The 11,800-nt window shown below is 40.9% G+C and overlaps 1 protein-coding gene across 1 annotated transcript; it reads right to left on the bottom strand.

Moving 5' to 3' along the window:
• Positions 1-2,683: 2,683 nt before the first annotated feature.
• LOC127255171 (uncharacterized) lies at positions 2,684-4,483 on the bottom strand. The gene has a single exon (XM_051280564.1). The coding sequence runs from the start codon at positions 4,481-4,483 to the stop codon at positions 2,684-2,686; it is 1,800 nt and encodes a 599-aa protein (XP_051136521.1).
• Between the last annotated feature and the right edge of the window lie 7,317 nt (positions 4,484-11,800).

The following is an 11,800-nucleotide window of genomic DNA, read 5'->3' as shown; positions in this document are numbered from 1 at the left end:
ATTAGCTACAATATTTTTTAACTACGAAATATTTTTGTAGTTAAAATGTGTCATTTAGCAACAAAATTAATTTCATTGCAAAAATAAATTATGTACTACAAAATTAATTCTCGCTAATTTTTTTTTTTTTTTGCGAGAAAATTCTATCTTCATAAAAAAGAGGTTTTAGCTACAAAATTATTTTTCATAGCTAAAATCATTTGGCTACAAAAATCATACATATTTTGTTGCTAAAAATCTTTTGATATAAATTTTAATTTTATAGAAAAAGAGTTTTAGCTACGAAATCATACTTTTGTAGCTATATCTCTATTCTTAATTTTTATTGCAAAAAAAATCTTATTTTTTGTTACGAAAATCATATTTGTCTCCAAAGACTTTTACTAATGTGGTATAGGTGACGAAATGAGTTTGGTCGCAAAATTATTTTTGCTATGAATTATCACCTTTTGCTACAAAATTTTTTTGTAGCTAAATTTCAACTTTCTTGTAGTGAATGCTTGCATGGAGGAATACTTAGACGATGTAGTGGTGAATTCCCGAGCATTCGATCACCACCTGCCACACCTTCAGAAGACCTTTATGCGAATGAGACAACTTGACATTAAAATGAATTTTATGAAGTGTGTTTTCGGAGTACAAGATGGAAATTTTTTGGGTTTTTTGGTTCACCAAAGAGGCATCGAAGTTGACAAAAATAAGGTCAAGGCTATCCGGGACCTTGGGCCTCCATGCAACATCAAAGAGTTGCAGAATTTGATGGAGAAGGTCAATATCCTGAGGAGGTTCATCGCCAATGCTGCCGGGTAGATGAAGGCCTTCTTAGTGCTACTATTTGTGAATAAAGACGTATTCGAGTGGAGAGCAGCCCAGCAGGAGGCTCTGGATCAGATCAAGCAAGCGTTATCATCTCCTCCGTTGTTAATGCCGCCAATCAATAGAAGGGAGCTGGAGTTGTACATAGCTGCCAAAAATGTTACAAGAGACTGTCTCATCACCCAAGATAATGATGGAGGTCGAGAGCGAGCTATTTATTATCTTAGTAAGACCTTAAATGATGCTAAAAACTCGTTATTTGTGTATCAAGAAACTTTGTTTATCATTATATGATGCATGCAAGAAATTATAGTATTACTTGATGCCAGTTGAAACTAAAATAATATGCAAAGTCGACCTTCTACACTATTTATTAAATAGGATGATCCTTCGACACTGTTTAGTTAAATGGACATTGAAATTAGCATCGTTCGCATTAACATACCAGCCCCTTATGGCCGTGAAAGGACAGGTCATTACAATTTTTTTGGCCAAACATTATGGGATGGTTCAGTGCGCCTCCTTGAATTATGTGGGGCTAGAACCTTAGATGGTTATTTTAGATGGGTCTAGTATATCGGGAGCAGCTAGAGCAGACATGGTAATCTCAAGTCCAGAGGAGGAAATATGGTGCTTCGCCCACTAGCTTCCACAAGGCGTCACAAGCAACCAAACTGAGTACGAGGCGCTGCTATTAATATTGCTGTTGGAAGTCGCGGAGAGGGGCGCGAAAGAGGTCCAACGCCTCCGAGTACCTTGCACAGCGGAACTGTGAAACGTTCGACGTAAACACAGCTTTGCAACGTAGTTGTCTCGCGGTTATAACAGAGGTGTGTGTTCATGCACGAATCGATGGCTGAATATGTGCAGAAAGAAAAACAACACACCAAGTTTGTTTACCCAGTTCGGTTTTCCAACCTACGTCTGGGGGATTCCAATCCAGGAGTCTTAACTAAACCAAACACTTGGTTTACACCATATAAGACACCAAACCGAACTACCCAACCTATCTTCTACCCAAGCTCCATTTAGTTTTACAAACTCTCATGGACTGGCTGTTACTCTACCGCAACAACTCCAGCAGGCCAGCGACCAAGCTAAGAATAAGGTTGTTTACCGGATGAATATCTTCTTCGGCTTCGACTCCAAGAATCCTTCTTCTCGTCTTCAATCCTCCATGGATGAGCTCTCTCAACACTCTAACAGGTGGAGAGAATACTTCTCTAAGTTCTGGTTGCTCACCCACGAATACAAACAAACATTCATATCAAATATATACACATTACACAAAAGACAAAAGTTGACTGTGACAACTTTTGGGGCAGTGTGTTCAAGGTCATTTAATGCCATCCATAATGAGAGGACAATACATGCAGCCTCTCCTGCACGTCCTCTGTCCAATGCATATTCATTTGTCCTATTCCATTGAGTGTAGAACACACAAGATGCATCCAAAAGCTGTAACTCGGTCAACTCTGCAGTTGGCAGGTTTCCCGAAATGGTGTCAAACAGAACCTGCAACAACATCCTGCAACTTGCTCATATGCCAAAAGTAGAAACAAAAGGGTTTAGCAGTTTTGAATATGCCAACAATCTCCCCCTTTTTGGCATATGCAGCAAGGCATAATAAGCAGCAAACACACACCATTCACACATCCACAATCACAATCACAATCCGGTTAAGAGTTATTACAGACCATCAATTCTAACAAGCCACAAGCGGCTTTAACATCCAAATGTGTTAACAACAAAAAAAACAGGCAGAAAACAATAGATGGTAATACCAAATTCCTTCTCAACAGCACACACTCCCCCTGGCTTGCTGCATTCTCCCCCTTGCATTGCAGCAGAGGCCAAAAAGAGGTGGTCAAGGGTCGGCTTCCTCCGTACCATTACCATCTCCATCATCATCTGCATCAACGTCCTCATCATCGACGCTTCCAGGTTTGCGAGGCATCACCCTCATGGCCTGTGCCACTTTTCGATTCTGAGCAATGAGAGCAGCAGACAGAGCAGATTGTTCCCTCATGACTTCAGTCAGTAGCGCCCTACACTTCTCTATGCGAGCATCGGCATCCAATGGGGCACCGAGAAGAAAGTCATTGTGAAGCTTTTTGAGGTTGGACTGGGCAATAAATGATCGAATGGGAAACACCTCCTCAGCCGGTTCTGGATGAATTCCCTTGGAACTCAAGAACAAACAAATTAAACCGGGATAGGGCAATCGTGTCCATTCCACTTTTGAATCCGAACAAAAGTCAATCATCTTCTTGATTACCAAATAGCCAAAATTAATTAGCTCAAAATGTTTATCAATAGAGAAGATGAGAGTACCCATATCAGTGCTGATACTTGTATTGTTGGCGGTTGGTAAGATATTGCATCCACAAAGTCTAAAGAGACACTGATATTTCATTGTCAGCATTGTTCCAGTCACTCCAGAACGTCCAAATGACGAAGCATTTCCAGCAGATATGGTTCTAGCAACCTCCTTTGTTGATTCGTCAATTAGCTCAGATGGCAGCTTATTTTCATCATTCGCCGGCAGTTGTAACAACTCATTGATCACTGCAGGGCTAAGTTCCAAAATTTTGCCACGAATATATATCTTATGATACCATAGAGAGTTCGGATCGAGTACCTTCCCACTCAAGTTGGCATAAAACTCCTTGACAAGGCGAGGACAGTAACGCTCCAATCCGGTCGCCCAAAACAACAAATGTTTTTCCTCAAGGAACGCACGGAATCCTACGTCGGTATACGCTCTCCGAATAAACTGAGCTTCTGAAATCACAGTCCTTCCAGCAAGAATATCCTGAGCATAGCGACGCCCAGAAGCATAATAATATGCCTCATTCAACGCTTTATCTTCACGAACAGTAGAAGGATCAGAAACTCCTTTAGACTTTCGACTCTTTGCCTTAGTCCTTTTGAAAGTATTTTTAGCAGGGGCAGGGGCATTGCGAGATGATTTGCCATGTTTTCTTTTCCGGAGTCTGTCCAAAGCAGAGGACAGACGAAGAGAGTCCAACTCATCTTCTTCTTCTTCATCGATATCGGGGTGTTCCATAGGAAGAGCTTCTTCTTCCTCAATCACATTTTCAGGAATGACTTGTTCTACCTCTGTAGCTTCAAAATTCATATCCACGGGTTGGGGTACTTCTTCATCAGGTACCTCTTCAAGCACAGCCTCACTTCCAGGTTCATCGACAGCAGGAACCTCTTTTGTGATTGTAGCATCCTCTACATCACCACCAGTAACAGTTTCAACTTCTTGAACATCAACAAGGTTCTCCTCAGTATTTTCTTCTTGTGTGCCAGCCATTTCAACAGCGACTTCATCTTCATTTGCAGTTTCCATGGGTGCGACTTCATTTAGATCAATTTCATGCACAACAGCATGTTTCGCTACATGACCTTCAAGTCCTTCAGAAAGAGAATGATCTTCAGCAGTTGAGACAGCGGTTCCCTTATCATGGGCTACATCAGTTGCTGGAATCTCAACTTCACGATCAGGTTTTTCCATCACATGTTCATGAACAGTTTCAAGAACAGGGGAAAAACGTTCAGGCAACTTTTTCCCTTTCTTTGTAGTTCCAACTTTCCTCTTTGAAATAGATTTCTGCTTAACATCCTTGGCAACTCCACCGGAACGTGTTTTCACCATGGTTGGAGATTTTGAGAGAAAAACTCCTTCATAAGTTGAAATTGGGGTTTGGAGAGAAATGATGAGTGATGTATGTGCACTCTGATCCGAAGATATAGATACAGGGGAATCAAAAACCCTTCACACGCAACCTCCATTAATTCCCATCAATCCAGGCGCGTGGGATGTCAGAGCGACGTTTTGACGTCGGAACACTGTCCAAGGCTGCAGACTCTGCAACCCTAAAAAGGCTATAAATTTCCCTTCCAATAATATTCCGCCACGTATTTCTCCTTTCCTTATATTTACCCAATATTCCAAAATATATCCAGATAAAATCCCATGAATATTGGACTTAATTCCTTCAATAATCCGCACTAGTTAAGGTATGAACAGATACCTAATTCTCTTCTTAATTTCTCAAACCTCTCTGAATCCAATGCTTTGGTGAAGATGTCTGCCTTTTGAAAATTAGTTCCAATGTGTTGCAATCTGCACACTTCAGCTTCCACAAGCGTTTGGATAAAATGATATCGGATTTCTATGTGCTTCGTTCGACCTTGTTGAACTGGATTCTTCGATATGCTGATTGCACTAGTGTTGTCACACCATAGTACAAACGACTCCTTCTCAATTCCATAATCCTTCAACATTTGCTTGATCCATAACAATTGCGCACAGCAACTTCTAGCGGCTACATACTCCGCCTCAGCAGTAGACAAAGCAATCGAACTTTGCTTCTTGGAACTCCAACTTATCAAATTTTCACCAATGTAAAAACATCCTCCCGTCGTACTCTTCCGGTCATCACAGCATCCGGCCCAATCGGAATCAGTAAATCCAATTAGATCAAGTGATGATCTCTTTGAATACCATAATCCAAGTTCGGATGTTCCATTAATATACCTCAAGATTCTCTTTGCGGCTTTCAAGTGAGATTCTTTCGGGGCTGATTGGAATCGAGCACAAACACCAACACAAAATGTGATATCGGGTCTGCTAGCTGTAAGATACAACAGACTTCCGATAATGCTCCTATACAACTTCTGATCGACATCCTTTCCTTCAGCATCTTTAGACAACTTGTCCTGTTGTCCCAACGATGTTCTAACAGTCTTAGAACTCTTCATACCAAACTTCTCAACCATATTCTTTGCATACTTTGTTTGGTTCAGAAATATCCCATCAGGACATTGCTTAATTTGTAATCCAAGGAAATATGTCAGCTCTCCAATCATACTCATCTCGAATTCTGAATGCATGAACTCTACAAATTCATCCTTCAACTTCTTTGCCGTTGATCCAAAGACAATATCATCGACATAAACTTGAGCAATCATAACATCAGTACCTTTATGTTTGATGAATAACGTCTTATCTGTGGATCCTCTGGTATATTCCTTTCCAATCAAAAAGGTAGACAATCGATCATACCAAGCACGGGGTGCTTGCTTCAATCCATACAAAGCTTTCCTCAATCGGTAGACATGATTTGGATAGAATGGATCTTCAAATCCTTTAGGCTGCTCCACATATATTTCTTCTTTGATCCAGCCATTCAAAAATGCAGTTTTGACATCCATTTGAAATAGAGAAAATCCAAGTGAGCATGAGATTGAGAGTAATAACCTTACGGCTTCAATTCTTGCAACGAGGGCAAACGTTTCATCATAATCAACTCCTTCAATCTGAGTGTATCCCTGTGCAACTAGCCGAGCTTTGTTCCTTGTGATATTCCCTTTCTCATCAGATTTGTTCTTGAATATCCACTTTGTTCCGATCACATTGATGTCATCTGGTCGTTCTACCAACGTCCAGACTTTGTTCCTTTCAAACTGATTCAACTCATCTTGCATGGCACTGATCCAGTATTCATCTTTCAGCGCTTCTTCAATGTTCTTTGGCTCAATGTTAGACACAAAGCAATTCATGCCAGCAAATTCTCTAAAATCAATTTGCTTTCCTCTGGTTCGACGACCTTCTTGTGGATCTCCAATGACAGCATCAATAGGGTGGTTCTTAGAAATTCTTGAACCATATCTCCTTACTTCAGCTTCAGATTGAAATTCTCCAGGTTGTTCTGCAGCAGTGGTAACTTCAGTAGATTCATCTGCTTCACTCCAATCGAACAACATCGAACTCTCATCACGAGTTGTTTCTGGAATCTGGGGTAGAGGATTCTGAACCTCAGGTAAGATATTCTGATTCTGAATAGTAGGAAGAGGTATCAAGTCTTCATCATCATGTTGATTGACTAATCTCCTTTCCACACGAGAATCATCGAAAGTTATATTCATCGATTCCATAATTTTCTTCATTCTCTTGTTATAAACACGATAAGCTTTGCTGTTATGAGAATAACCAATGAATATTCCTTCATCTGATCTTGCATCAAATTTTTGAAGATGATTTCTATCCTTCAAAATATAGCATCGACATCCAAATGTGTGAAAGTATGACACATTCGGCTTTCTTCCTTTCCATAGCTCGTACGGTGTGATCTCAGTGTGGGGTCTCAAATATACTCTGTTGATCACATAACATGCAGTGTTGATCGCCTCAGCCCATAAGTACTTTGCAACACCTTTGGCTTGCATCATTGATCGAGCCATTTCTTGAAGTGTTCGATTCTTCCTTTCGACTACTCCATTTTGTTGTGGGGTCTTCGGGGCTGAATACTCATGCAGTACTCCAAGATCAGAACAAAAACCATCAAACTTTTGATTCTCAAACTCCTTACCATGATCGGTACGAATTCGATTAACCTTTGATCTCTTTTCATTCATCAGTCTTTTGCACAATTTTTCAAAGATATCAAAAGTATCTCCTTTCTCTTTCATAAAACAAACCCATGTATATCTCGAGAAATCATCAATGCAAACAAGTATGTATTTTTTACCTCCAAGACTGGGTGTATCCACTGGACCCATCAAATCCATGTGCAGCAAATCAAGACAAGTTTTGCTGCTTTGATGTTCCGACTGCGGATGAGAGACACGTTTCTGCTTTCCTCGAGCACAATCACCACAAACGAAGTTAGGTAACTTCGAAAACTTTGGAAGTCCTCTGCTAATTCCTTGCTTGCTCAACTTCATCAAGCTCTGTTGGTTGACATGGCCAAGTCTTGTATGCCATAGAAGGGCTTCATCATCTTTTGAGATCAATGCAACATCCACTGGTTTGTCAAGTAAGTAGCAGTTGTTCCTTGACCTTTTTCCAATCATCACGCACTCTTTCTTGTTGTTGTAAACCTCACAAGCATCCTTAGTGAACTTCACTAACAGCTCATCATCACATAACTGACTGATAGTAATTAGATTAGTACTCAAGCCTTCAACAAAATATACCTTCTTCAACTTCGGTATACCTTTGGCTTCGAGAGAACCATAGCCCACAATTTTTCCTTTGGCTCCATCTCCAAATATCACTTCTCCACAAGTGTCAGCTACATAGTTCTTCAATAGATGCTTCTGATTCGTCATATAGCGTGAACATCCACTGTCGAAATACCATCGGGATGAATTTGTTGCTTCTTGACTAGATAGGATGACATTGCACATCATCTTAGATTGATTCTTCTTAGGTCTCCATTCCATTCTGAAATTCACCCTTTGTTTCAGCTCATCTGGGGGCCAATTAACCTTTTTTCCAGACATCAAATCCCTAGCCAGCTTGAAACAGTGAGATTCAGCATGACCAAATCGAAAACAGTATTTGCAGTTACTCTTCTGTTGTAACGACGCGTTGACACGTCTGTTTCTTCTGCGATTTTGATTTTGTCTCTCCTTTCTGTTTTCTTTGGGACCTTCAGTGTTCTTCCCTTTTGCAGGTTTCTCTGGAATCTTCACATCAGTAAGCAAACCTCCTTTCACAAAGGTAGTTGGATTCACCTTCATGGATTCTTGATAACCAATCCCACGATGATCTCCAAATGGCTTTCCAATCGATAAAACTTCATCGAGTTTGTCTTTTCCTTTTCTGAGTCTATCATTTTCTTCTCTCAAATCATCACACTTCATTTTCAACTGCTTGACGTCCTTCTGAAGTCCTTCATTGATTTCGAACATTTCTTGATTCACTTTCTCAGCTTTTTCAACTCGAGCTTCCAAACGGTAAACTGTGTTGATCAAATCCTTGTTTCTCTTAACACAAATTTTCTGTTCAGCTACAACTTCCTCATAAGCTTCCATTAGCTCATAGATATCCATCTCGATTGTGTCGTTGCTGTTACATTCTTCTTCAGGAACACTTTCTTTTCCTTTGCTAGATTCTCCTTCTTTGGCAACAAAAGCAACAACGGTTTCATTATCACTTTCATCTTCAGATTCTTGACTGCCTTCTTCATCACTCCAGGTAGCTTGAAATGCATGCTTACCTTTCTTCTTGAATGTAGCACATTCCACTTTCACATGACCAACTCCGCCACATGCAAAGCATTTCGGATCACTTGAGTTTTCTGGCCTAGAAGTAGTGTTGAACTTCTTCTTGTAGCTTTTATCATAAGCTCCCTTTTCTTTGTTGTAACCAACACTTTTGTGTTCTGGATACTTTCGTTGTTCTCCAGTTGTTTTACCACCATAGTGACCTCTGTTTCCAGAATTGTGGTATTTTCGAGCACGTTTTTCACTTATCATTCGAGACAACTTCTTGGACAGCAGAGACATTTCTTCATCAGATCCGACAAGCTCCAGATCTTCGGCAGTAATAGCAATCCCTTTTGAACTTTCTTCTTCAACATGATTCATCTCCCAATTCATGAAAATACCATTCAATGTTTCAAGATTCATGTTCTTGGTTTTCTTCTTATCCTCAAGAGTAGAGACTTTGATTTTGAACTTTTTGTTCACACTTCTCAGCATCTTTCGAACCAGCCTTTGTTCATCATATACTAAGCCAAGAGCATATGCTTGATTTACCACATCTTTGAATCGAGTGTAGAACTCAGACATCGTTTCATCATCAGTCATTTTCAGGGCTTCGAACATACTTTCTACCCTTTGGAGTTTTGTTTCTTTAACTTCAGCAGTCCCTTCGAATGCATTTTCCAAGGCTCTCCATGCATCTTTTGCTTTCTTGTAGTTTGAGATGACACGAAACTGAACTTCATCGACAGAAGCAAATATGGCATTTACAGCTTTGGCATTTCCACCAGCAGCAATTTTTTCTTCAGGTGTCCACTCATTTTTTGACTTTAGAATGATAGTTGGGGGGTCGTTCTGAGTTTCTCCAGGCACAACTTTGGTTGGAGGAGTCCAGCCAAGCTCTACAGCTTCCCAAGTTTCATCACCAAGAGTTAACAGATATGCCTCCATCCTATTTTTCCACTAGGTGTAGTTGTTCCCATCGAACACAGGTGGACGAATAGACGAGATTACTTCACGACTCATCTTGAACCACGGACAGATCTACTCGGGGTATTGAGCACGCTGCTCTGATACCAGATGTTGGAAGTCGCGGAGAGGGGCGCGAAAGAGGTCCAACGCCTCCGAGTACCTTGCACAGCGGAACTGTGAAACGTTCGACGTAAACATAGCTTTACAACGTAGTTGTCTCGCGGTTATAACAGAGGTGTGTGTTCATGCACGAATCGATGGCTGAATATGTGCAGAAAGAAAAACAACACACCAAGTTTGTTTACCCAGTTCGGTTTTCCAACCTACGTCTGGGGGATTCCAATCCAGGAGTCTTAACTAAACCAAACACTTGGTTTACACCATATAAGACACCAAACCGAACTACCCAACCTATCTTCTACCCAAGCTCCATTTAGTTTTACAAACTCTCATGGACTGGCTGTTACTCTACCGCAACAACTCCAGCAGGCCAGCGACCAAGCTAAGAATAAGGTTGTTTACCGGATGAATATCTTCTTCGGCTTCGACTCCAAGAATCCTTCTTCTCGTCTTCAATCCTCCATGGATGAGCTCTCTCAACACTCTAACAGGTGGAGAGAATACTTCTCTAAGTTCTGGTTGCTCACCCACAAATACAAACAAACATTCATATCAAATATATACACATTACACAAAAGACAAAAGTTGACTGTGACAACTTTTGGGGCAGTGTGTTCAAGGTCATTTAATGCCATCCATAATGAGAGGACAATACATGCAGCCTCTCCTGCACGTCCTCTGTCCAATGCATATTCATTTGTCCTATTCCATTGAGTGTAGAACACACAAGATGCATCCAAAAGCTGTAACTCGGTCAACTCTGCAGTTGGCAAGTTTCCCGAAATGGTGTCAAACAGAACCTGCAACAACATCCTGCAACTTGCTCATATGCCAAAAGTAGAAACAAAAGGGTTTGGCAATTTTGAATATGCCAACAATTGCGATTCTTGGTCACAAAGGATATAAAAAAGGTCATTATTTGAGAGGATTCTTAGCTAGTTATTTGTCATACCCTCAAAGAGTTCAAATTCAAGGAACCTGGCTTCAAGACATTCTTTGGGAAGCTCACGACCTTCTTTAGTAGGTCACAGAGGTGACGTTGGAGGATATACCTCGGGAGGAAAATTAGAGGCAAACGACTTAGCGGAGTGGGCTTCTGGGATTAAACAAAACGAAATACTGCAAGGATATGAATGTTTGCAGGCTAATCGAGACCCAGACTGGTGCATCCTGCTGCTAGAAGGTCTAACAGACCCTGGGAAAGGCACCTCGAGAGCAACACACCATCACCTCCTAAAATACACCTCGATTGATGGAGAGTTTTTATCATCGAAGGTCTTATGGGACTTTGGGCCGTTGCATAGGCCACAATGATGCAATGAAGGTTATGACCGAGGTCTATAAAGGTGTCAAAGGTGCCCATAAGGTTGGACCCGCTATGAAGTGGACGATCCTCCGATACAACTATTTCTGGCTATGAATCTCACAAGATTGCATAGATTATGCTCGGGGATATCTAGCATATCAGCGCCATGGTCCACTCCGACAGGTCCGTATGGAAGAACTTCATTCAATCATCAAGCCTTGGCCTTTTTAAGGATGGACGATGGACATCATCAACAAAATCCATCATCCATATTCCAAGGGGCATTCCTTCATTCTTGTAGCTACTGACTACTTCACGGAGTGGGCGGGGGCTGCCCCATTAGCCAAGGTATAACATAATAATGTCATATGCTTTATTAAGAATAATATCATCCACAAGTTTGGCATCCCAAGGATAATAACCACCGATCAAGGAACCGTGTTTATGAGCACGGAGGTTATAGCTTTTACAGCCCAATACAAGATCCAATTGGTGCATTCATCTCCATATTATCCTCAGGCTAATAGACAAGCTGAGACGACGAATAAGATTTTAATATCTATCATCAAGAAGGAGCTA

This window comes from Andrographis paniculata, unplaced genomic scaffold (genome assembly GCF_009805555.1).
Source record: "Andrographis paniculata isolate CXL003 unplaced genomic scaffold, ASM980555v1 Contig53END, whole genome shotgun sequence".
In the NCBI taxonomy this organism is placed as follows: Eukaryota; Viridiplantae; Streptophyta; class Magnoliopsida; order Lamiales; family Acanthaceae; genus Andrographis; species Andrographis paniculata.
This window is presented reverse-complemented; position numbering and strand designations above follow the sequence as displayed.